The following is a 26,247-nucleotide window of genomic DNA, read 5'->3' on the forward strand; positions in this document are numbered from 1 at the left end:
GAGCATCGTCAGGTTGGGTGAACGCACATGTCGTAACACGCCTTTAGGAGAGGCACGAGGACTCCAAAAGTTGGAACCAGAAGTATAAACAGGACACGCCGCTTCCCCAGAATCCAACTTCTCAAAAACACCCGTCACAGAGTCAATGGGGGATCTCCGCCGATCTCCTGGACTCCGGCGGATCCACCCACAGCAATTACCCACGGGGTGGGACGTGCCCATTACTGACTCCATGTCATCACCACTCCATTCACGTGGCCTCGTGGCTCAATGCCGAGAACTTTAAAACTCCCACGAACTATCACTATACCGATTCACAGAGATGGGCGCTGCTCCTTCCGAGAAGAGCAGGTCATCGTGTGCCGGTACCCAATCAAAATTTCCTACTTGCGCCTGCTGCCTAATTTACAATACTAATCCGTATGCAGATTTTTATTGACTGTGTATCGGTGAATGAAGAATATCAGAATCGTGTGAACTGGAGAGAAAATGTCAAACGATTCACGAAATGTCGGTATAACGGTCATGACGTTGACCCGCTCACCCTAAGTTATCTCTTCACCCTGTCCAAAACTCCCGTTGGCAGAACACTCATCAAGTTTGTTGTCGTGGAGAGATGCTGAGGCTCAAATCGCTCTCCTTTCTCTTTTTCGTCATGCGATTTGAAGGCTATATACGTATTTGGTCTTACGGACCAGGGTTTATAGAACCCTGTCAACAACTGAGGCATAATTTCAATTTTAAATTATATTCAATTCAATTCAATCAAATGACTAATCCTGTGGAAGTGTATTGACTCAACAATTCATGCAGGAATGAAACAGGTAAGGAAGCACAACAAGGGCCACAAAAATATACAGCACAATAAAAACCACTAACCAAATAGATCAACCAAAAACATATCAAACGCAGAATTTAAACTAGTTGGTATTCATAGAATACTTACTTTGCGCAGGAAAGTTGGTGTGAGCCAACTCTTCTGTTTTCGAAGGTTTTTTTTTCTTTGATCCAATATGGCCGCCAGACCACGTGAGCGATGACATCAGAAATTTATATTTTCTCATGTAATTGTTGCGTAGCTCACGCTCAATAAATTTCAAACTGATCAGACTAAGTGTTGTCCCTGTTGAATTATGACGTCATAATTACGGCACCAATGACGTCATCGTTAACAACACCTATTCCCCATGCGGAGTTCTCTACTATGAGCCATGTTTCAATTTTTTTCCATTGAGCGGTTTCAGAGATATAGAGGTCCAAAGATTTTCAGCGCCAAGATGATGCCCTACCACGTGATCTATGACGTCGTAATTATCACTAAAAAATCTACACTTGTAGATGGAAAAGTTCGTTTCAATCAGACCAAGCGGTTGCTGAGAAAATGAAGTAAAAAATGCAGACACGTATGTACGACACAAACGTTCCCTTATCCCTGCTTATCGCTTCACAAGCTCAGGGTAACAAGAAAGGTAGAGCACATACATACCTCTGCCAGTCTGCCAGGCTGAACAGTTGATGTTTTGTATCCCACTGACAGGCCGTCTCTGGGTTCGGACATTCACCAAAACCGAATCGTTTGTTCTTATCCCCTAACCAACACATTCACCAAGTTTTGTCGTAAACCATCCTTAACTTTTTGAAATATCATGCCATATATCGGTTTTCCTCTATCTCTCAATGGTGAAGATTCACTTTAAAAAAAATCCTGTATCCAGATCCGGATTCGGATCTTCACCAAAATCTAATTAATTCGTCCATCTCACACACCCAACCTGTCCACCAAATTTCGTCATAATCAGTCCACAACCTTTTGAGATATCCTGTTCACAGACAGACAGACAAACAAACAAACTAGAAATCGGTCAGAGACCCAGGACTTTCCGGAATGTACTTTTTTTTTCAGGGGTGTTGGTTAGAAGGGAATCTGATAATGTTTGACAGAGTTATTAGTAAAAAAAACAATTTTTGACTTTGTTTGACCTTTCAAGGTCACTCATGGTCAAAGGTCATGGTGCGAAATGAAATGTCGTATGTGACTTCCTATATGTCAGTAACAGTAAGTGTATGCATATCTCTTGTACTTTTAGAGCTATAGTGGTTTGAAATATATTTTAAATGAAAACTCGACCCCAATGATTTCACGTTTTGGGTGACCTTGAGCTTGACCTTGGGCCTAGAGAGTTAAAAATTGGGCACAGTCTATTCCAGGGCAAGGCAAATGTGGGTGAAAAGTATGGCGATGTTATGTGCAACGATGTAGACGTAGTACTGCGCACAAACAGACAAACAGACAGACAGACAAACCAACCAACCAACATACTTGCCGGAAAATAAATATGTCGTGCATAGCACGATACTTGTGATATCCCTGAAATAAGTTGTTGGCCTAGGATGACATCAAAACTACTTGGTGGTTGAATTTAGTGACCTGGTATGCAAATCCACTTAAAATTTCAAGTTCATTGGATGAAAATTGAGGATTTTAGAAACTTCACAAAGTTGGTGACCTCTGGCCTATGTTGACCTATTGACCTTTTGACCCCAAAAACAATAGGCTTCTTGCTTATAACCAACTCTACGATTTGGTGAAGTTTCGTGAAGCTCGGTTGAAAATTGTGACCTGTAGGGGACTTACATACAGACAGACATACAGACAAACAGACGGACAAACAGACATACAGACAAACAGACAGTATAACGCACAAGACCAACCAATATACATGAAAAATCTTCGATTTTCGCAAATAACAAGGGTGAAAACATAACCTTCATCCAACTTCGGTGACGGAGGTAACAAGTACAGCACTCGGTAGAGAGCATACCTCCACCAGGCTGAATAGTTTACGTTTTGTAGCCCCACGGATAGGCCGAATCTGGATTCGGACCTGAACCAAAATCGAATCTGATTGTTTTTATCGCCTAACTAACTCATCTACCTCGTTTCGTCATAATGAATCCACAACATTTTAAAATTTTGTGTTATATATCGGTTTTGGCCATTATCACTCAATGGTGAAAAATCACTTCAAAAAAACATTACCCGCAGCAAAAATATCCTTGAGATGACGTCGTGGGTCACGTGGGTAATCAAATCGCTGTTTTTTTGGAGGGGGGTGGGGCCAATCGAGCGTAAAAGGAAAACAAGATATTTATTCAAAAAAGAACGATTAGGCCTTAAGTGAAGCCATATCTATGAATTCAACCAAACATGATTTTCTGTGTCTGTGGCCCTTTAAAAGTCTAACAAATGCTCAACTAACTAAACTGAATGAACCTTTTTGTTAATCCATGAATGATGATATAAAGCTGCATTCATTTTCATGTTTTATTGAATGATCCGGGTATTAAATCGAATGAAATTGGCCAGGAAAACCTATACTAGAAGGAGAAGTGTCCGTCCGTCTGTTTGTTTGTGTGCGTGTATCCCTCACACTTCATTCCAAAGGGTTCCTGCTGTTGTAGAATAAAATATACTGCAGTTAGAAAGCTAATAATTATTTCGTTGGAACAAAAATTTGTGTCCGAATGATCCGAATATGAGAATTGCACACCGCACCTTTCCTATGCTATCTCCAGGCATTGCAAATCGTCATTGCCGGGCACCAAAGGGGGCTCGGCAGTAACGCACGCTGAAAGGGAGCACTCAGTTTTCACCCTGGTTGTTTGTTTTCTTTCTTTCTTTCTTTCTTGTTTGTCCGGACGATATCTCAGCCATCCTTTGAGCTCGGAAGCTGAAATTTCGGCACAATAGTGAGCAAGTCCTTTGTCAAAAACGTTATTTTTTATTTTTTGATTAATCAATTAATTGAGGAGTTATTTAATTATTAGCTATTAATGAAGCTAATGAAGTACTACTATTAATGAAGTCCTTTTTTTTTTTTTTTTTAAATTTTAAATTTTTTTAAATGAAGTACTTATTTAATTAATCGAATTTCCTTTCTCTTCTGACCATCAACTCAGGCACCTTTTGAGTTAGGAAGCTGATATTTGGACATACCAATGACCAGGTGATTTGGCTACAAAGGCTATTTTTAGCCGTGTCGCAGACGCTGGTCATAGAGTGCCCTCTGCTGTTGTTGTTGTTCTTCTTGTTCTTCTTCTTCTTCTTCTTGGTCTTGCAGAGAAGACAAAACCTCAAAGCTCCACCCATTCTGGGAACCATAGCTCCACCCATTCTGGGAGAGTCTTCATATAAACAAATATCCACCATTTTATTAACTCGCATAGCTTTGAGGCCTGTTTTGTAGGCCCGTGGTGTCTTCCTCTCTCACACAGTTTTATTTCAAATCAAATTCGATATATCATTTCATTTTTCACAGTTGCTAACATAGTTTTAGACTCGGTTGAAAAAAAACGGGAAGAAAATCCGATGAAAGTTGCCCTTTATAGAACGAAATGAATTCTCAAAGGCCTGTAACTTCAAGTCCATTGAGATATATATTTTTTAAATCGCGGCATGGTCAGTCATACACCGCCCGAAATAACAGACGGGAAAATGCCGAGATATATATATTTTGTTTAAATCGCGGCATGCTCAGTCATACACCGCCCGAAATAACAGACGGGAAAATGCCGAGATATATATATATTTAAAATCGCGGCATGGTCAGTCATACACCGCCTGAAATAACAGACGGGAAAATGCCGAGATATATTAAAAATTCGTCCATTTGATGACAATCGTCACGATGAAATATTTAATATATACGTCGTCACAATAATGTGGAGAGAGGAGCATAGCTTCGTTCACGTGTCGCCACACACGGGAAATTGCCGAGATATATATTTTTTAAATCGCGGCATGGTCAGTCATACACCGCCTGAAATAACAGATGGGAAAATGCCAAGATATATTAAAAATTCGTCGCCACACACGGGAAATTGCCGAGATATATTTTCACTTTGCACAAAAATAACATCAAGTAATCGAATCAATAGGAATGTCCTGTGCCTATAACATCGACGTTATAGGCACAGCTACACCTAGGCATTGTGTAACATCGCCTCTTTGTTTTTGTTTTAATTAAAACTTTTTGTACTTGTTGATTTATTAATTAATCAATTAATCAATGAATCGATTAATTAGTTAATTATTCGATTAATGACAAAAAAAAATTTTTAAGTTACAGATTCTGATGAAATGGTGGTGGTTTATGTGTTCTGTGACCGAATTGATTAATAATTTAATTTTTTAATGATTATTATTTATTTATTTTCATTATTAATCATTTATTTATTTTCTTTCTCATTTGGCCAATACCTCAGGCACCTTTTGAGCTCGGAAGCTAATATTTGGACATGAGTGACCAAGTGATGTGGCTATCAAGGATATTTTTGATTTATTGATTAATCATTTAATCGATTAATTATTTATTGGTTAATCGATTAATTATTTATTGATGAATCAATTAATTATTTAATTTTTTATTAATGACATTTGTTTTCTTTCTTGTTTTCTTGTTTGTTTGTCTGGACGATATCTCAGCCATCCTTTGAGCTAGGAAGCTGAAATTTCGGCACAATAGTGAGCAAGTCCTTTGTCAAAAACGGTATTTTTGTTTTTTGAATAATCAATTAATTGAGGAGTTATTTAATTATTAGCGATTAATTAAGTACTTATTTAATTAATCAAATATCCTTTCTCTTCTGACCATTAACTCAGGCACCTTTTGAGTTAAGAAGCTGATATTTGGACATGCCAATGACCAGGTGATTTGGCTGCAAACTATATATTTGATTTATTGATTAATCAATTAATCAATTAATCGATTAATTATTTCATTATTCGATTAATTACTAAAATAAAAATAATAAAAATTCAGTTACAGATTCTGATGAAATGGTGGTGGTTTATGTGTTCTGTGGCCGAATTGATTAATAATTTAATTTTTTCATAATTATTATTTATTTATTTCTTTTCTCTTTTGGCCAATACCTCAGGCACCTTTTGAGCTCGGAAGCTAATATTTGGACATGACAGTGACCAAGTGATGTGGCTAGCAAGGATCTTTTTGGTTTATTGATTAATCATTTAATCGATTAAGTATTTATTGATTAATCGATTAATTATTTATTGATGAATCAATTAATTATTTAATTTTTTATTAATGACTTATTTAATTAAATTTCTAAAAGATACATCTTCGGATGAAGCACTAGTGGTTTAGTTATGCTATTAGCCAATTGATTAAGAAAATATTTTGTGATAATCTTTTATTTATTTTAATTATACAATTAATCAATCAATTAGCGTACACCTCTCCCTCCCAATGCAGCCTCTATGAGCTGCACTGCGGTATTGCAGGGCGCCGGAGACGCCCCGGCAATGCCGCGAATGTAGGATATTTAATTATTTGGCTTGGGGGCGGTGTACTTTGAATGTATCTGTACTTGTTTTTAATTTTAAAAAAATGGTTTTTCACTATTGAGTGATAATGACCAAAAACGATATATAGCACAAAATTTCAAAATGTTGTGGATGCATTATAACGAAACTTGGTGGATGAGTTAGTTAAGCGATAAGAACAAGCAGATTCGATTTTGGTTCAGGTCCGAATCCAGATCCGGCCTATCCGGTGGGATACAAAACGTTACCTGTTCAGCCTGGCGGAGGTGTGCTCACTACGGCGGGTTGTTGTAGTTTTTCGGTTGTTTAAATTCACTCCACATCCTTTGAGACGCGTAACTAGACATGCAGCATGTGTGTGAAGCACAATATTCAGTCTTTTGATTAATAAATCCATCAGCGAAGCGACGACAGGATAAGCAACTCTAGTCTAATCACATCACATTTATATTCCGAACAATATATCGTTCCATAAATAAATAGGATCTTGCTTTGATTTTTGGGTTTTCTGATTGAAGGGTCATGTTTCATAATTCCATTCTCAACTCTCAAGGTAATTGTCTTACTGCCTTTCACTTGAGACATTAAAAGCTTTAAAAAAAAACCATGAAATTATTTTAAATCCTCATTAAAATGATTTTCATGCTGTTGTTATGTTAACAGTTAATCCCCCAATTCCATTTTACCTCCGCCACCGAATGTGGACGGAGGTTATCTTTTCACCCCTGTCTGTTTGTCTGTCCGTTTGTGAACAAGATGTCTCAAAAAGTTGTGGATGGATTTGGACGAAACTTGTTGGACAGGTTGTGTGTAACAAGGAAGAATCGATTCAATGTTGGTGAAGATCCGGATCCGACTAGTAGAATTTTTAGTGATTCTTCACCATTGAGTGATATGACCATTGACCAACCAGGTGGAGGTATGCTCTCCACTGAGTGCCGATCTAGTCATAGATGTACTTACAACTTAGTGTTTAGCATCAATATTTTTCAATGTATTATATATTGCTGGTACTAATGCCAGGTTATCTGCTATTTTCACGTTTACTAATTCCATTTGTAGTAATCTGATTAACTCACTGTCTACATTTAAGCAATTGAGCTTGTATAGAAGTGGGTATGGATAAAAAGAAGAAACCGCAGATGCTTGTATTTAAGCCACCTCCAAAAGTAAATTCGGAAACATTGATTTTCTCTAAATACAGAACTGTACATCTTTTACACGAGTTATTACACTCGATGAAAGCAAAAATCAACTATTTCGTATAGTCGCACAAAATCCTTCCCTCCAGGGCTTCAAGACAGCTGTTCACCATGACGTCAAGTCATCCCCATCCATACTGATCTCTCTTAACCCAAATGATTCCATGACTAAGCACTTCCATTTTCCAGATTGTGATGTCCCCCTCTCTTTTCGTTTCTTCCATTCCCACTTTCCCCTTCCTCTTCTTGCTGTGCTTCACCTTGTTTAACCGCATGTGTCCTGCTCACCCTCCCCTTGATCTCACACTTCTCTCTGTTGGTTTCCCTCTTTGCATTAAAATGGAAGTCCCATAGGTATTAGGATGACTTATTGCAAGAAGGGAATGGAGATAGAAAAGAGGAGGGCTAACTAAGACAGCTTGTTAATCAGGGTCTTAAACTGCTGAAGGTGGTAAATGATGGAGAAAGCACGAGTCAGCCTTAGTTCCAGAATTTAGGATTGTTGGGAAAGAAAGATGCACATGTATTGGTTTTGCATGTCTGAAGGGACAGCAAGGGTGGCTAGCTGAAGCCCAGCGGATGGAGCAAGGACACCTCTTAGGATTCCTCAACGTAAGAGGTGTCCTCACTCCACTTAACAGCCATGCTTACTGTAGAAGAGAGAGGAAACTGCTTCATGGTGGAATAGATTGAAGGCGATCAGAAAGCAAATAGGCCAAGCCTATTGAAAATAAAGTCATCCATAAAGAGGAATATCATGACCAAGATGCCACAAAGACTTGTTCAATTATAATGTTATGAATTTTGGGGTAGTGATATATAGATCAGGTAGATCTGTGTAGGTATCATGCTCCAGTTGTCGTGATAGGGAACCCCACATGTAATGTCTGTTTCGGCGGTTTGTTCGGATTAAGTGTTTATTCGTCCTCAGTCACAGGGAGCGGGGCTTGTTAACTAGATTAGGGCATAAGGGTAAAATTCCCTTGTACGTCATTCCCTCTGTGATCATCCCTGTGTATCTTATAGCAACGCACATAGACACTAGTTAGGAATCCATCCCCATTAGCGCACACACTAATTAATTCCCCCATAATAATATAAACTCACCAGAAGCCAGTTCGGGGCACCGCTGATGGAGCCGCAGCCAGCTACAACACCAATTTGCATTGCAACTCATCGGTCAGGCAGGCCGAGAGCAATGTCCAGAGGGGCAGCGATTGGACAAGACACCACCAATAGGGTGACGAGGCAGGATGAAGCTTGTGATTGGTCAAGGCAGGGGCAAGAAGCTGGCCACTGAATGGTGGAAGGAAGGCACGAATCAGGACGAAGGCTGCCGATTGGCAAAGTAAGGAAGGACTATTGGAGGATGCAAGGGGCGAGCAATAAGCGACGCAGGGATTGGCAGAGATAGAGAGATGACATCACGAGACGGCCAATAAAGACTGACTAACCGGCATTTTGTTCTCGGTTTTTGGACTGCCCTCTTGCGCTTGGACCTTCTGCTTGCCCTGGCCTCTCTCTTCTCTTCCCTTCTTGTGTTGGACCTCTTCCCATTTGGACCCTTGCTTGTTGGGCGACGATGGACGGTGGAGAGGCGGTGGAGCGCTGACGATCCTCCTTCCTTGCGTTCACGTACGGGACCTCGCGTGCGAGCGACGAGGCTTGCCGCACAGCAGCGTACGTTGGCCTAACAGCACGCAAACAAGGGCACGTCGAGGCCTTCCTCCCACTAACACCGAAGCCGCATTCGGACGACGTGCTCGAGCCTGCTATCCCTGACACACTCCAGCCATTGAAATAAGCCCAGCACACACCCACACGACACAGTTCCTTTCGGAAATTCTCCCTTGTGTTTGTGTTTAAGTCTGGTGTGAGGGATCCCGCTTTAGAACATTTATTTACCGGCGCGTTCTTGTTATCGGGTTCCGTTAAATAAATCTTATTTTTGTACACTTTAATTCCGCCTCGGGTCGAGTTAATTTGCAGGGTGAAGACGCCTGCGCCGACCGTCCAGGTGAGTCTGTATTCTTCCTCCTCCTCGCGTATCATCCACCATCAATTGAACTGAACGACCTCATTAACGCTCGTTTCCATCCGTGGCTTACTCTCGGTCTTAACTGAGAGCAGTCCACACGACAATAATATCAAAATTATGGGTTAGCTCAAAATCTCCCAACAGTGACCTTGAGAAACGAAAGTTCAAAGCAGTCGCAAGAAAAAGCAAAGCAGAAATCAGTCCATAATATATAATTTTTTATTGGAAACGTCTACAATCAAACTTTGCAACAACGAATTGGGCAAAACAAGACTTTAGATGATGCAACAACCCACGAAACCTCGAGAATCTCAGCAAGAAAGTCAAAAAAGATAAACCCAAAAAGCACAAATGGAATTCCTGCGCCTAACATTTCTCATACATACACAACTCAAACAGGTTTTTCCAATTCATTAAATTGAAACGATCAAATATATAGCCAGAGTAACAAAGTTACCAGTAAATCCCACATGCCAGTTAAAGTTGCATTTAATATGCATTTCCTGTGATGGGGCACGGTGATCTGTCCACAATTGGTACTAGCCTCAAAACGCATCTTGAGAGCTGCAGAGCGTTTCACGGCAAGTCAAGGAGTACGGGGCAGCCATCGTCATCATTATGCATTACACAAAATTAATCAAATAGAAGTTGGTTTAAACACGTTGTGCAAAACACATTCAACCAGCAAACCCATCAACAAGATTTCTCCATCGGGTTTCAAAAACGGACCAGATCAAGAAACGGACCAGCATAAAGTATTGCTCCATAGAAAACAGGAAGACATCTTGATGTAGGAAAGTAATCCAGGAATGCTTCTCCATTCAGAACTTCAATTTTTGTTTGGTCAAGGTAAAAGTTCATAGATGTATAATTTGCCCAAAAATAATTTGAAATATAATTTTGCAGAAAGAGTTAGATCACTATTTCTACGGGTCTTGATATTTCGATTCAAATTGACGTTCCATATACATTCATCGAAAATAAAAAATGAAAATAAAAATGAAGGAAATTTGGTCCAGAGATTGAAACTGCAGTGAGAAAAAAACCAAAATCAACTATTTGAACTTTTAGACTTAAATACAATGTGGCAACAAAGACTTCTTTTAATTTCACCTTAATAAACTGCAAATATTGTGTAACAGCAATATTATAAGAAACTCATGATGCATGTCAACTCTACTGAGAAGATGAAACGGAAAGATAAATCGAGAATGAGCATTTGTGAAGATTCCATATGGGTGCATATGTGTGCATGTACATCTTGTTTGGTTCAGTAGCTTTCTTAGAAATAACATGTTATTCTACATGTCACTCTCCCCATAGAGAGCTGTGGAGAAGCCCTTGTAATCTAGAGCACCGGGTACAGTATCGGCTCCATGGTACGGAGGCATACGGGCAATGCAGTACTCTGCCTGGTCCGGTGGGAGCTCCGCTTGCAGCTCCTTTGCCGTGATGAAATTCTGCCAAATGAGGTAACGGTTAACACTGATTCAAATCTATTAACACGTAATTTAACAAAGCAGTAAATGTTTTATGACATTATTCAAAAATACCACTGATGTAGTAGGCTACGGTTACTACAGTCACCCGAGTTACCTAGTCTCTAAGCTGTCTAGCCTGGGTTCGAATCTCAGTCCAGCAGTTATAAACTGTCATCCCGGTGTTTCACAGGAAGTGTGATTCATCAATCATCATCATCAATTCATCAGTGCGCCGTCCCTCGGATGGATGTTAAACTGGGCACCCCATCTGCCGGCATTATTTGGTGGATGTTAAAGATCCCACGGTGTCCTTTGCAAAGAGTATGGGAGTTATTGCGAGCATGCTGAAGAAATTCCAAATTCCTGCTCAATTTAAAATTATTAATATATATTAAAATTAAAAGCTATTTACATTTACAGAGAAAAATAGTACAATTTAACCCCCCTTTCCCAACCCCTCAACTTACTTCTCTGCCCTTTCTTTTTTATCCCATCTCCTTTCTGACATCTATATCCTCCAATATTCACTCAGTCTTCCCTTCTATTTATACAAATCTCTTCTCAATTTAGCAATCCTTTGTACAATTAAATGAATGAATAAGCACTTAATTAATACGACATATATTTTGAAGACAAGCCTGGTGTTGGCTTAGCGGTTAGGGTGCCGGCTTGGGATCCTAGGATCCTGGGTTCAAATCCCGGCCGATCGCTGAATTAACGCCAGGGGGGTTGACTCAGCCTGTCATCCTTCCGAGGTCGGCAAATTGAATACCAGTTCACTGGTAATTCCCTGTGTGTCGCAAGAGGCGACTAACATGGTTGGCCGCAGGAAGGGCATCCGGCTGTAAAACTGCTTCAAAAAGGGGACCACGGTGCCCAAAAAAGGCCAACCCCTGCTCTGCGAGGAAAATGGCCTCTAAAGGTGGTTCATTTTCAATATTCATATATTTTGAAGACAGAATATATTTAAAATAACCAATTTATATTATTTTTAAAACTCTAGAAAAGCATACCTTATCTCCAGCTAGGATCTTGAAGGAGGCGACGACCTGTTCTGCAGAGTCTGTGTCCGTTACTTCACGAGTCATAAAGTCGATGAATGACTGGAAGGTAACGTAACCCGTCTTGTTGGGATCCACGATGTTCAAAATGCGGGAAAACTCATTGTCAACCTGAAACAGCACAAATTACAGGGTCTACATCGACAAAAAAAACCAAAGAAAACAAGGCAAGACGACCAGGCCATAAAACTACGACATTTAGGACAAATAGCATAATAATGTCGATATATCCCAGTTTAAATAATCAAAACATATTGACCAGACACGTTATTCTACATGTCACTTCACAAATATACCCGGCGAGTATATTGACATTTTCAATACCCGTGCTCAGTTTAAAAATGGAGTTTGCCTGTTGGCCTGAATCAGAAAATTAGTGAAAGGGATGCAGAGTTTGGCTTCCATAAAAAAACAAAGTTTATAAAGTATTAATGAAGGTTTTACTACACAATTAATGCACCCAAAAGACGAGATAAGTGTTTACTTTTGAACCATGAAAATAGATTGGTGTAGATTTGATTCTAAACACAAGAAATGTTCTGCAACATAAACTTAACTGTAAAACACCTTGGATTTGAATCCAGTGCACGGTACTTTTCCCGACAATGCAAATTTTACGAAAATGGCTTAATCTGAAATTGCCATTGCCGATACCATTTGCAACCTCACCTTGCTCCCCTGCTATTCGATGCCATCTTCTTCTTTAACAACCACAATTATTCCCACGTTATTGTGGGGTTGGCCGGAGGACGATTTGGCCCAAGTCTTTCACAAATTGGCTGGCCAGGCCTGACGTTTGACCAATGCCATAAGTTCAAAATCGTCAAAAGTTGAGCCTTGCAATATTTGAATCCTCACCGAGCAATTCCATGCCCTCTACAGCAGTCACACATGTATAACACTATTCGAGCCAATCACCTATCGCGTGCAATGGCCGTGATGGCAATCAGACCAAAAATATGCAAAATAAAACATTTACTGAAAAAATGTATGCACTTTTTATGAGACATTCCACCTTGTTAGTGGCAGTTTAACACAAACCTGCTAATGGCTTAATTCTAGAGAAAAAAAATATATACCCGGTGAATATATTGATATTTTCAATACCTGTGCTCAGTTTAAAAATGGAGTTTGCCTGTTGGTCTGAATCAGAAAATGAGTGAAAGGGATGCAGAGTTTGGCTCCCATAAAAAATAAAGCAGGTAAAATGATGGCACTTACAAATGATTGTAATCAGCACCTAGCTTTTGGTCTCCCCTTTAACTTCCCCCCCCCCCCCGCACCCCCCCCCCCACACCAGCCCCTCTTCATACTAAAAAATAAATAAATATCGAAAGCCTCTTGCCCACCGCCATACCAGGTGGAGGTTGAAACCTCGCGACCTTTGTATGGTGACTGCTAATCAGTGAGGACAGCAAACTGCTGGATTGTGGGTGAACAGAGGCTGTGGGTTCAAACCAAGCTAAACCACCAACATGAAGGATTTGGATTCTAGAGGTTATGGGGTTTATACATCCAAATTGTACAACAAACCCACTCCCGAGAGAAGTAACATGTCGGGATAAATCCCAGCTGGTTCATGGATCAATCCCATCCGGGCCCAAAGCTCAATGCTGCGATCCCAGGTTCAAATCCAATATATGCTGCCGATCTGTGCAAGGCCAAATTATGCTTTATAATGTTCCTGCTCTACACGCGATACATGAACATGTTTTAGATCACAGTTTGATTATAATAATAAACCAAGGAGTTAACTATGACAATACATAGTGAACAGGTGTTGAACCTCAGAAAGTGAAATTACAGGTAATGAGTCATTCATTCAAATCTGTAGTCTGCACATTGCTATGATGTCCTTTATTACTCATTTTAATTTATACCATGAAAGAGTCACCCATGAGATTATAAATAGCGGTTCTAAAGTTAAACTAAAATAAAGATCTTCAAACTCTCAAGAGAACAGTTCATACACGATGGAGGGAAGCCATAGTGATTACGGCATAAAGAGCAAGAACCTTAATTGGAAAGCCATTTTAAGGTGCATCAGACAAATGCAAGTTCCTTCAGTTAAACTATTTATAACAGGAAATAAAGCAACTACAGGTTTTCAAGGAACATACGTGTTGATCGCTACCCAGGTCATGGCCAAGGCTAATCAGGCAAGCCTTGAACTCCTCAGGTCCCAAGTTACCAGAATGGTCCTACAATGACAGAAATGAAGCAACAACAACAAAAAGGAACAGCAATGATTAGTGACTTTCACGTTGCCAAAAAAAGGAAAAAAAAAAAAGAAAAGCACAAAGACAGTTTACAAATAATGCAAATACAGGTGTAGACAACAAATGGGTGTGACAAGGCAATGGGACGGCAGCTCAAAAATGCAAACGTATTAAATAATTAAAAGTAGACATCAGTTATGGAGATATCAACAATGTCTCTGATATCAAGAAAGACAAAATATGCAAAAAAAGAAGAAAAACAAAAACTAAACTCATTTAATGAAGCTGAAGGTCCAAAAAAGAAGACGTTTGTCCATCAATTATGACAAGTACCTTGTCAAAGTGGTTAAATGAGGCACGGAACTCGTTTATCTGGTCCTGAGTAATTCCTTTTGCATCCTTAGTCAGGATCTGTGTCTCGACCTCGTTGATGGTACGTGCTGCAGTTGTCTGAAGCTGTTCCCAGCCAACTCTTATGTGCTGCCAAAATAGCAGAACAGCAAAATTAAATGATGGACAAAGCTCAAATCAATCTAAATTCAAGATGGAAAACTCATACTTCTGGGGAAACTGCATCGTTTCCGACTAATTTGATCAAATTGTACATTATCTTTGAGGCAACCTAAATGAAAAACTATTTTCTTGAGATGTGCTATTACCTCCATGGTGTAGTTGGTGTGTCTGTTGTCAAACACCCGCGCCTCCTGGAGATGCTGGTGAAGGCTCTCTAGTTCATCGACATTCGGCTTGTAATCCACGATGCTCTTCTCATAGCTCCTGAGCCGCGTGAGCTGCTGTTCAAGCGTCCCCTCCATCTCAATAGAGATGCGCCCAATTTCCTGCGTCAAAGCAATAAAGAAAGTCCCACAATTAGTGCAACACTGTCACTTCCAACAGAATGACGATTCAATTTAAACTTGCGATCATTAAAATTGTGAACAGCAATTTGCAGGGCTTACTAGAAGCCAGTGTCAGTCATTAAGGTGAAGGTCTACAGCAGGAGGAAGCACATCATATCCTCAACCTGAGCAAGCAACACCCTTTCAGGATACCTGGACATAACTTGCACCGTAAACCCTCAGCAAACCAGGAACCAGCTTTCATACCCAAATAAATGGCTTGCATACCTCACTCTTATTCTGGATCAAAGGACCGATCGTGTTGGCGGATTGTGCAAACTCTTTGCGTAGATTCTCGTTTCTCTCTTGGCATGCATGCTCGTTGCGCAGAAGGGAATCACGTTTGGGAATCATCTCCGTCACCTGTCGTCACACATGCCAGTTAGCAACCACACAAAGGTGACACTCGTGGACAGACATGATGACGCAGTCATTTGCTAGTAAAGAGTACAAAAGTATGTTCGTTTTTTGATCAATACAAGGATGGCCTACTTTAAAAAGCATTGGCTTAATTAGTTTACCACATCAAGCTAACAAGCTTTTCAACACTGCCTCTTTCACCTCTCCATGATATAGCACACATTTGTACGACGATGCAGAGAAGTCAAGCAAAATTACATGCGAATGTGAGGGCAGCCGGAGGGAGTAATAATATTATGTTGCAATGTAATGCAATATTGCAATTAGCAATATTTCTCCAGAAATCAATTAAATTGGGGAACGAGCTGTAACCGAAGCACAGTGAAGCCACCCATGAACTTGAAGTGACTGTCACTCAGTTACAGGTAAAGGTCACACAGTTGGACATTTTACAGGATATACACAAAGTGAAAAATAAAATAAATACATAAAATCCCAAAATGTCAACATACCTTTTCCCATTTAGTAACCACATCCTCTTTAACGATAGTGGTGTATGGGTTCTCGATCATCTTTATGTTGTTTTCTTGAGCCAAATCTTGAATCTTCTTATGTATGTCAATAACACCCTTTTTCTCCTCTTCAGCTGCTGGCATGTTAGCCTTGAAACCTTCGTGGGCATCGATAAGTTCCTGATAGAAGGGGGGGGGGGGGGGGGGGAAAGAGGGGAGGGAAGGAAAAGAAAATGGCAATTGCAAAGCTCATCTGCCAACAAATTCCTCATCAATATATACAGGTTGTGAGTTTTGCACCCATCTCAACCCCCCTTTTTCATTACAGGTGAGCAATAAAAAAAACCTAAACAGTACCTGTATTTCTTCAGTGTTGTGCACAATAAACATGTCCTGGAGGTCTTCTACTGCACCATCCATCCAGGTGTTGAAGGGTGCTGCCCGCTTTGCAAACTCCAGGCAGTGTTGGTCAATCGTCTCGAGAACTTTTTCTGTGCGCTGATGACGTTGCATAAACATAAGGGAAGATGAGGTGGAAACAGATGAAGGTTGACCAAGTCTATATAGGCTTATATCAGAAGTGAATGGTCATTTCAAAAATATATTTACAAACATAATAATGAAGATAAAACGACTTTCAATTAAATGAAAAGAAGAAAAGTAGAAACTTGGAATGAAAACTGAGAACAACAGAGCTCAAAATAGTTGTAAAATATCTTCAAACAAGGGTATAACATCACAATCATTTGACACCGACAGTGATATCAAGAGCATGTGCTTTATTATACACACCATGGTTAAGAAGTGGTGTACTAGTCTAAGCTAACAAACATGGCTGAGTCTTGTAAAGACAATATGCCATCAGCGCGTCTTCAAAAAGTTTGACAACTCAAGAATCAAAGTTTCCGATTTGTCATCAGAAAAAAAAAAAAAAAAAAAATTATATATATATATATATATATATATATATATATATATATATACAGTATATATATATACAGTGGAACCTTGACTTACGAGTGCACCAACTTACGAGTTTTTCGAGATACGAGCCGTCGCTCGGGCGGTTTATTGCTTTGAGATGCGAGCCGAGATCTGAGTTACGAGCTTTCGCCACCCGCCACCAGGTGGGTTCCGGTCACGTGGTTATCTTGCCGTGCAAGTACAGTATCTCTGCCGTATATCGCTGCATTTTTGTTTTCGCATGTTGGTTATTTTGAGTTTACGCCAGCCGCCACCAGGTGGGTTCCGGTCACGTGGTTATCTTGCCGTGCAAGTACAGTATCTCTGCCGTATATCCCCTCCACCTCCGCCAGCATCTTCGTCTGATCTTCAAGGTAAATACACTTAATAAAACCAGTTTATTTCTTTACATTGTCTTTTATTATGTACAGTATATACGAGGTCGTGCTTGTTTATACATTATTTGTTATTTATAAAGTACATTTTTCTTATTTAAAAACACGTAACAAAAAAAATTGGTGTGGTTTTTTGGGGGCTGGAACGGATTAATAGCATTTCAATGCATTTTAATGGGGAAATTTGATTTGAGAAACGAGCAATTTGAGTTACGAGCTCGGTCACAGAACGAATTAAACTCGTAAGTCAAGGTTCCACTGTATATATATAAATAAGAGATTTGTGGAGTGCCTTTCACAGGGTATCGCACAAGCCATAACCGAAATGATAGCACCTGCAAGAATAGTGCTGAAAATGTCGACTGTAGAGCTGGGCATAGAAAGGTGATGTCGAATCGGTCCCAGCAAAATCTAGAATATCTTCTCAGCACATTTGCAGTAAAGAACCAAACAAACTATTGATCATTTTGATCCTCAAAATAGGCCAACAGGATTAGCCTAGAGGTACGCACACTTTCTAGAGTTAGAATCCTCACATAGCTATAAACTCTCATCCCGGTGTTACACAGGCAGGGCGATTCATCAATGTGTGTGCCGTCCCTCGGATGGACGTTAAACTGAGCATCCATCCTATCTGCCAGCATTTGTTGGTGGATGTTAAAGATCCCACTGTGTCCTTCATGAAGAGTAAGCGATCTGTCACTTGCACAATCAACAAATCCCAAATTCTTGCCCTAACCAGCAGAGGGCGCTGCATTAGCAGAACAGCCACACCCTCAGCCTATGATGCTGCTGTGCTGCCTTGTGCTACATACAAATGTGTCCATGTGTCCTAAACAATAAAAGCTGGTATTTCATCTACAAAAAAGTCAGAGCTGAGAAGCAGGAAGAAGGCAGCTCTGTATTCATTAGTTTTGGTTGAGGTTTTATCCCATCTAAATTCAACCTTCCTTGGTGAACACATTCAAACAGAAAATGCATGGTTTGTAAAACATGAAATTTATTTATGTCAGCCACCTTGGTCTGGACTTGCTTTCTCACTTTTTTACATATCTATTATTTCTACCTTTGTCAATAGAGGTTTATGCAATTAAAGCACCCTTGCACTCACGGTGCCTTTTGGCTTCAAGTTAGGGTTTTTGTTTATTTATTTTAAAAGAAGTAACCACATTTTCCTGCCGATGAAGCCATTAATCCACAATTAATCAGTACAGTTCATGACTGGTGTCAATGTGAACTTGTGGAAATCAATGTACCAGAGCATGCTTAAAATTTGGGGTAGTGGTCCTTGACATTTCCCGATAGACATTTCAATACTTGAGATCAATAACTGGTCAATAACTAAGGTCAACTAGAACGCCACTCAGTAGAGCGCATACTCCCGCCATGGGTCAAGTTGGAATAATACGTTTTGTTTAACATCCCCTCTCCCCAAAACAATAAATGAAAAAGAAAGTAGGCCCTTACTATCAGAGAATTTATTTTGATATATCTCGGAATTAGGAGAAAAACATCATTTAAGAATAAGAATAAGAGCTTTAATGCAGTAAAACAGAAAAAAAAATTCCCAAAAGAATTCCCCAAAAAATTCCTGGATCCGGAATAATATCCTGAGCTTCACCAAAAAGTAATCAATTCTTCGTTATCCCAAGGGCAATCATCCCACCAACTTTCATCCAAATCAGTTCAGAACTTTTCCAGATATCTTGTTCACGAACATACACACTACACACACACACACACACTACACACACTACACACACTACACACACTACACACACTACACACACTACACACACTACACACACTACACACACTACACACACACACACGAATGCATTACTCCCAGGCGGGAGTAATAACTAAGATCAATAATTATTAATAACAAAATAATAAGATCAATAACTGATCAATAACTGGCTGGAAGTCGGCAATATAAAGCAGTTATAAAAGGGGCAAATGTATTCCATACACTTCCAACGAAGGTGTCTGTAATCGTGTTTTTTATGAACAAGCCAAAACAAACTTTTAACGCGACATTTACTCTCAATTGCACATACACCTTTGTATTTAGGTTTAAACAGAAGTTGCATCACAGAAGCACATCAAGAACCTCCTCTCCAAGTCATTCCCCATTTTTGCTCCCAAATGGACACGTCAACACAAACCTGGATATTTTCCTTGCGTGACTGGGTGAGAAAACCGAGATTGTCCCACTCCTCACAGATGTCCTGACAACGCGCATTTACGCTCACCACGTCATGGTACTCCAGCTCACTGATTCACACACACGTGTCATACAAAACATTAAAAAAAGAAAAGTTCCATCATGTGATCCAATGCAAATCTTGATATGCAAGCCGACCATATATAGAGAGATGACAGGGTGGTAAATCTACCAAATTAACTCACACAAGAAAGGTAAAAAGAGGGAAATAGACAAGAAATAGGAGCGTAATAGGGGTTGAGAAACAATCGGGAGTGAAGGGAGAAGTGCTTTGTAGGAAGGATAATACAAATACGGTGAGGGGGGTGGGAGGGGACAAAAATATGATGCATTGGGGAGGGGAGGAAGAGGGAGGGGCACATTGTGCACAATCCCGTAAACATAAACCTATTTTTGTGTATGTATATGTACATACATTGCTCCAAGGGAATGACAAATTGATTTTGACCAATGTTGTATGACAAAACAAATTGCAGATACCATTATGGTATTTCAACAATTTGTAAATAAATTAAACTCTGAACTTGTCAATGAACTTCAGCATACCCAGGTACAAACTGCTGCACATTTCACCCAAACAACCAGGACAAAAGACTAAAAGGTTTAACACCAGCAGGCATTTCCTCAGAAACGTGGTCACATGACCAACAGCTTCCGTTCCCTGCTATTGTGTGTGTGCCTGTCTCGATTCACCAGTGATAAAGCACTCGAGTGTTCCAATTTTTTTTGGGGGGGGAATATTTGGGGTTTTTGGAGCTTTCAGTACGATGAAGAGCATCTTTTTGTTTGACTTGTGATGTCCCAACGTTTATAAAAGTCGATGACTTGGCATACTCAAGTTTGGAATGACAACATACATTATATTTAAACATAGTGATTGGATCTGCATTCTACTCTCCCACCCTTCCTTCCATTATTCCAAAAGTGGCAGCTCACCACAATCTTGTCAACCCTACCGTACGCACCCATTTCTTGTTCCATACGTCCCATGCCCACCTGTTCTCACTTCATTGTCGGTTTCTTAACCTTCTCTCATTCATTATAATACTATTTTTAAAAGTTTTAAATAATACTATTTGATGTCTCTGATTCCATAGTATCTCTCCCGGGCTACTCCCTCCTCCGGTATGATAGACCTGAGCCTCGTCCTGGAGGCGGGGTTGCTATCTTTATCAAAAACTCTCTTCCTCACTCGCCCTGCACTGCACTCTCTCCACCTCACCCCCAGGAATACCTCTGGCTACGGCTTCCCCTTCGCTCCCACCTCTTGTTCATATGTGTGTTGTACCGTCCACCAAACAGTGATGACTCCATCTACATCTCGCTGTCTGATGATATGGACCAACTTCTATCTACTCATCCCAACTCTCTCTTCCTCATATGTGGTGATTTCAACTGTCATCATGCCAGTTGGCTGGGTGTGGGTACCTCTCTCACCAGCCATGGCTCCTCAGCAAAGGACTTCTGCGACTCACTGGGACTGACACAATCTGTCAATTTCCCGACCCGGATCTCAGTCAACGGAACATCTTCTCTTCTGGACTTGGTTATGACTAACTTCCCTGAAAATGTCTGCTGCTCTTCTTCTGCTCCGATCGGATCATCTGATCATGTCCTTGTTAAAGTGGACATCTCTCTGACCATCCTCAGGGAGCCTGCTCAGCGTCGACGAGTCTGGCATTTCACTCAGGCCAACTGGCACGGTCTTCAAGCAGCCATCAATCATCTGGACTGGTCTCCCATCTCTACCACCTCTGACATCAACTCATCCTGGGAATTCTTCCAAAGTAAATTGCTCTCTCTCATGCACAGATTTATCCCATCTCGTCTTCAGTTGTCATACCCTTCCTCCCGTCCATGGTACACGGAATCTTGTGGTGAGGCTGTTGCCCAGAAACAACTTGCCTTCGTCTCCTGGAAAGCAAATCCAACGGAAGGAAATCTCATTTCCTTTCACAAAGCCCGAAACAAGTGTGTGTCCACCCTCAGGAGAGCCAGGAAACAATATCTCTCCGTTCTCAAGACCGAACTCTCTTATCTGTCTCCCTCTTCCAAATCCTGGTGGCGTCTGGTCAAATCCGTTTCTGGTGTTTGTTCCCCCTCCATCCCCTCCCTTACCTCAAACGGCTACACAGCTGACTCCGCACGTGAAAAAGCTGAATGCCTCAACTCTGTGTTTGCCTCTAAATCTTGTGTCCCAAACCCATCCCTCTCTGTACCCACCATACCCAGTCGTACCCTGCTGCTCCTGGACTCCGTGTCCTTTCCTCCTGACAAGGTGGAAAAGTTTCTGTCAACCCTCGACTCTGATTCTGCAACTGGACCCGACGGCATCAGCCCACGGGTCCTAAAATCCTGCTCTGCTGCTCTATCTCACCCTCTCTCTGTTCTCTTCACCCTCTCTTTTGCTCAAGGTCAACTGCCATCTGCTTGGAAATCAGCCAACATCACCGCTTTGCACAAAAAAGGTGCAAAAACAGATCCTAGCAACTACAGACCAATCAGCCTTCTCCCAATTATCAGCAAAGTCATGGAATCCATCATTGCTTCTGATATGAAATCTTTCCTCTTCTCCAATGGCTTGATCTCTGATCATCAATTTGGTTTCAGACCAGGTCACTCTACTCTGGACATGCTGCTTCTGCTGTCTCAACAATGGATGGAGGTCCTCAATGCCAAACAGGAAATTAGAGCTGTCTCCCTCGACATATCACGTGCCTTCGACACGGTCTGGCACCCCGCTCTGCTCACCAAACTCTCCTCCTTTGGTATCCATGGAAATCTCCACGCATGGCTGGCGGACTTCCTCTCTAGTCGTCGTCAACGTGTGGCCCTGAATGGGTTTCTCTCATCTCCTCTTCCTGTTCAGGTTGGAGTTCCCCAAGGCAGTGTTCTGGGCCCCGTGCTTTTTCTGGTCTTCATCAATGATCTCTCTGACTCTCTCGAAAATCCTCTCTATCTCTTTGCTGATGACTCCACTCTCTGCCGCTCCATTCCTCTTCCCTCAGATCGGCAGTCTGCTGCCTCCTCACTCTCTGAAGACCTGGACAAAATCACAGACTGGTCAAACAAGTGGAACATGTCTTTCAATCCTGACAAATCTCACACTCTTACTATGTCTCTCCGAAAAGATCGACTGGACAACCCTCCCATCTACTTTCTCAACAATCCTCTCCAAGAAGTTCTGTCGCTCAAGATTTTGGGTCTCACTATCTGCCATGATCTTTCTTGGGAAAACCACATTTCCAAGCTGGCCTCCAAAGCCAGTCGCCGACTGGGCATCCTCCGTCGTGCGAAGTCCTTCCTCGGCACACCTGAGCTCCTCACCACATACAAGGCTTTCATCCGCAGCTCAATGGAATACTGTTCTCCCCTATGGGCCGGTGCTCCTGCCTCACACCTAGCTCGGCTTCACGCTGTTGAAACCAAAGCTTTCAGAATTATTGGAATCTCCCGCGATGAAGCTATCTCTGAGGGCCTTTCACTCACTCACCGCAGGCAGGTAGGTGGTCTTTCTGTCTTCTACCGACTCCTCTCCGGCCTTGCACCCCCAGCTCTCTCTGTGCTCTGTCCCCCAAATATTCCTACAGGTCGCACAAGATCTGCCAGCAACCCTCTGATGGTTAAACTGCCGAAATCTCGGCTCTCCGCTCACCTTCACTCTTTCATTCCTCTTTTCTCCCGCCTCTGGAACAAACTCCCTCACTCCCTTCAATCCCACTCCTCCCTCCAGGTCTTTAAAACAGCTGTTCACCACCATCTCTTATCTTCCCCCATCCAAAACCTTGATCTTTTCTACCCCCGCTAATTCACCCCAGATCCACCTTGTTTGAAATTCCAACTTCTTTCCTGGAAGTCCTGGCAGTGTCCATATGTTTTATACCTCTCCCACTGCCCCCTTCCCACGCCCCCCCCCCCCCCCCAAAGCCCTCGCCCTCTCTCAGATCTCTCGATGTCTCCATGTCTCTCGGTCCCTGCCCTCAAATGTTGTGTTTGTGTCCTTCCCCCTCTCTCCCCATCTTGTCTACCGCTCCCTATGTTATATGTTTTATGTGTCGGTTTGTCTTTCTGTGTGATTAATGTTCGCTCTTTCACGAGCCTCGATATTGTATACAAAAAAAAAAAAAAAAAAAAAAAAAAAAAAAAAAAAAAAAACTTCATTATCGTTATGATCAAGGTTGAGCAAAAGCAACAAAAAGTGTTGTACTTGAGTTCCTGTGCAATGGCGGCGATCTGCTCAACACGATCATGGTGAGCTGTCAGATCACTCTCGTATGCCTCGTGTTTCTTGATGAGAGCCTTCAGTTCCGAAAGGGAGACCGCTTCATAATCCTTTGATGCCAATGTCTTTGCCATGCCTGAAAAATCAGAGATATATGTCAATGAATGTGCGGGCAGCAAATGTATTGACGAGCTGTAAAGGTTGTATCTGGATTAGGCCTTCATAGTCTGAACATGTGGAGAGACACCTATACATGGCAAAGCATCATTATCAATAATGTTATGCTTTGCTGGGAATGAAAAATGACAATTATTGTACCATCTGTCCAGGCTTCATGGATCGAGGCTTTATGTCTGAATTTTGCTGCCAGATGGTCCAGGCGCTCCAGACGACGGATGTCATTCAGTAGCCATTCTTCATAGCCCTTCTCTGCATGTTCCAGCTTGGACCAGGAATTCCCAATGTCCTGTATGAAGCATTGAGCTTAGAACATGCATTTCCCATATCCTCCATGAAACCAATTCATTGGCCCCTTCATACCCCCACCTTCCACCAAAATAAAGAATTTTCCTCAAAGCTGACTTACCGAAATGAGTTTGCCTTCAGAAGGCATAAAGGCTGGGCGATTCATAAGCCGCAGCTTCGTTTGTAATGTGTTAAAGTTGATCTCCAGTTGGCACTTTTCCTGAACTTTCGGAGGCTTCTGCTCCCGACGATAGCTACGGAAATCCTCCAGCTTTTGCTGCGTGGCTGCCATCGTGTTTTGTGGTGTACGATTCTCCAGCCAAGGAATAGTACGGTTGATCCAGCTCAGCAACTTGGGAGGGGAGGCAGTGATACCTCACTTCATAAAACGTCTATCAAAATATTTTCTGATATTACCGATTATTTAAAGAAAAAGTATATCCTGGCTTTGTCCATTTGTAACAATACAATGATCAAAACAAGTAATGTCTTTGCAAATCCAACGGCATGCCATCGCAAATCCCAACACTTCCCATGCACTATGGTTGCCATCTATCTTCAACTTCCCAAATATAGCAAAGTTGAAAGGTGGCAAAAAGTTCCACTAGGAACGGCTCAATATCAAATTTTGAGTGAATTGTTTTTTCTGTTATGACCCATGTGACCCAAGTCACCACTCCCTGGGACATGAACTGGGGGTCAAATCCCAGAAATCGTTACATATTTAATGCGTCCTCAAATGTTGATTGCATATACAAAAGATTCATCGAAAAATGCTCAAAAACATGGTTTGGTATTTTTACCATTTGTCCTTTTGACCCTGCTACAGGGGGCGTGGCCAAAAATGTTACTGCTCTCGCACCTTCTTGCCATTTGGTGATCATAACTACTAAATTTGGTGAATTTTTGCACAACTGTTTAGGAGATGGCATGATGGATGGACAGACAGACTACAATATCCTCCCTGTTTTTTTTTTTCAAAATGTGTGGGGATAACCAGACTCAGTGGCACAATAGTTAAGACTGTTAGAGCATCTGCTCTGAGACTGAGAGGTTGAGAGTTCAAACCCTGGCTGAGTCAGTCCAAAGACCTTCTTAAAATGGGATGTGCCTTGCTTGATGCTCGGCATTCAAAAAAAGAACAAAACAGAGCATGGACAAATAACATAAGTTGGCAACCATATTGCAGGCTTTGATGGGTCTAATGGCTTCCTACGATGTTGAAGTTCCCCTGCAAGGGAACTCATTACAAGTACATACATCACTGGACAAGTGCTCGTAATCCTCCATCAACCGCTCGTTCTCCTGGTTTACAGCCAGCACTTTGCAGATACGATTGGAAGCTGTCTCTGCCTGCAAGTACAAATACAGGTATCTTTGATTGTCTCAAAAAACAAAATGTCTTGACTCGATGTAAAATTGCTAGTTAGATGGATGAACAAACTAGATTTCAACAAATCCTTCTTCCTAAGCTTTCAATTCAAGTTTAAAATAACTAACAGTTGCAATTAGGTCTGTAAAATAGATTGTATAATTTAAATAATGACCATTGAAAAAGTGGAATAGGAATAAATAAATAAATTAATGTTGCTCATTCGAAACACCTCGTTTGTCAATGACCAATTTGAATAAACAAATACAATTGAATGAACAACAACAACCTTCAACCTATGAAACCATAAAAATGTGGCCATTTTCAAATTTGAAGAACTACCCAACCACCACTTAATCCACTCAAAGAAAAAAAAAATCCTCATTTAATTTTCAGGCAGCCGTATAAAGTACAGTAATACGATAATCAGCTGATGAACTACTTGTAATCTTTGACAAAGTTCAGCAATAACCATCGTGAAATAT

General features: G+C 41.1%; 2 protein-coding genes across 2 annotated transcripts in view; both read right to left on the reverse strand.

The window, feature by feature from the left end:
* Positions 1-70, reverse strand: part of LOC137429372 (muscarinic acetylcholine receptor M1-like) — a 25,738-nt gene extending 25,668 nt beyond the window's left edge. Inside the window, exon 1 of the mRNA XM_068119325.2 lies at positions 1-70. This exon is cut by the window's left edge and continues 49 nt beyond it. The gene's annotated coding sequence lies outside the window, so the exon portion shown is untranslated.
* A 9,717-nt stretch (positions 71-9,787) lies between these two features.
* The window catches only part of LOC137429791 (alpha-actinin-4), a 45,726-nt gene continuing 29,266 nt past the window's right edge, over positions 9,788-26,247 (reverse strand). The window contains exons 9-21 of the mRNA XM_068120043.2: positions 25,651-25,743; positions 24,512-24,742; positions 24,244-24,391; positions 23,911-24,061; positions 19,645-19,753; positions 16,476-16,616; positions 16,119-16,298; positions 15,475-15,609; positions 15,007-15,186; positions 14,681-14,827; positions 14,249-14,329; positions 12,081-12,239; positions 9,788-11,046 (exon numbers count right to left, since the gene is read on the reverse strand). Of these exons, the coding sequence (XP_067976144.1) occupies positions 10,888-11,046; positions 12,081-12,239; positions 14,249-14,329; positions 14,681-14,827; positions 15,007-15,186; positions 15,475-15,609; positions 16,119-16,298; positions 16,476-16,616; positions 19,645-19,753; positions 23,911-24,061; positions 24,244-24,391; positions 24,512-24,742; positions 25,651-25,743 (1,914 nt within the window). The 3' untranslated portion in view covers positions 9,788-10,887. The remainder of the gene's footprint in view (positions 11,047-12,080; positions 12,240-14,248; positions 14,330-14,680; positions 14,828-15,006; positions 15,187-15,474; positions 15,610-16,118; positions 16,299-16,475; positions 16,617-19,644; positions 19,754-23,910; positions 24,062-24,243; positions 24,392-24,511; positions 24,743-25,650; positions 25,744-26,247) is intronic.

Source organism: Myxine glutinosa, chromosome 6 (assembly GCF_964187855.1).
Source record: "Myxine glutinosa chromosome 6, kmMyxGlut1.1, whole genome shotgun sequence".
Taxonomy (NCBI): Eukaryota; Metazoa; Chordata; class Myxini; order Myxiniformes; family Myxinidae; genus Myxine; species Myxine glutinosa.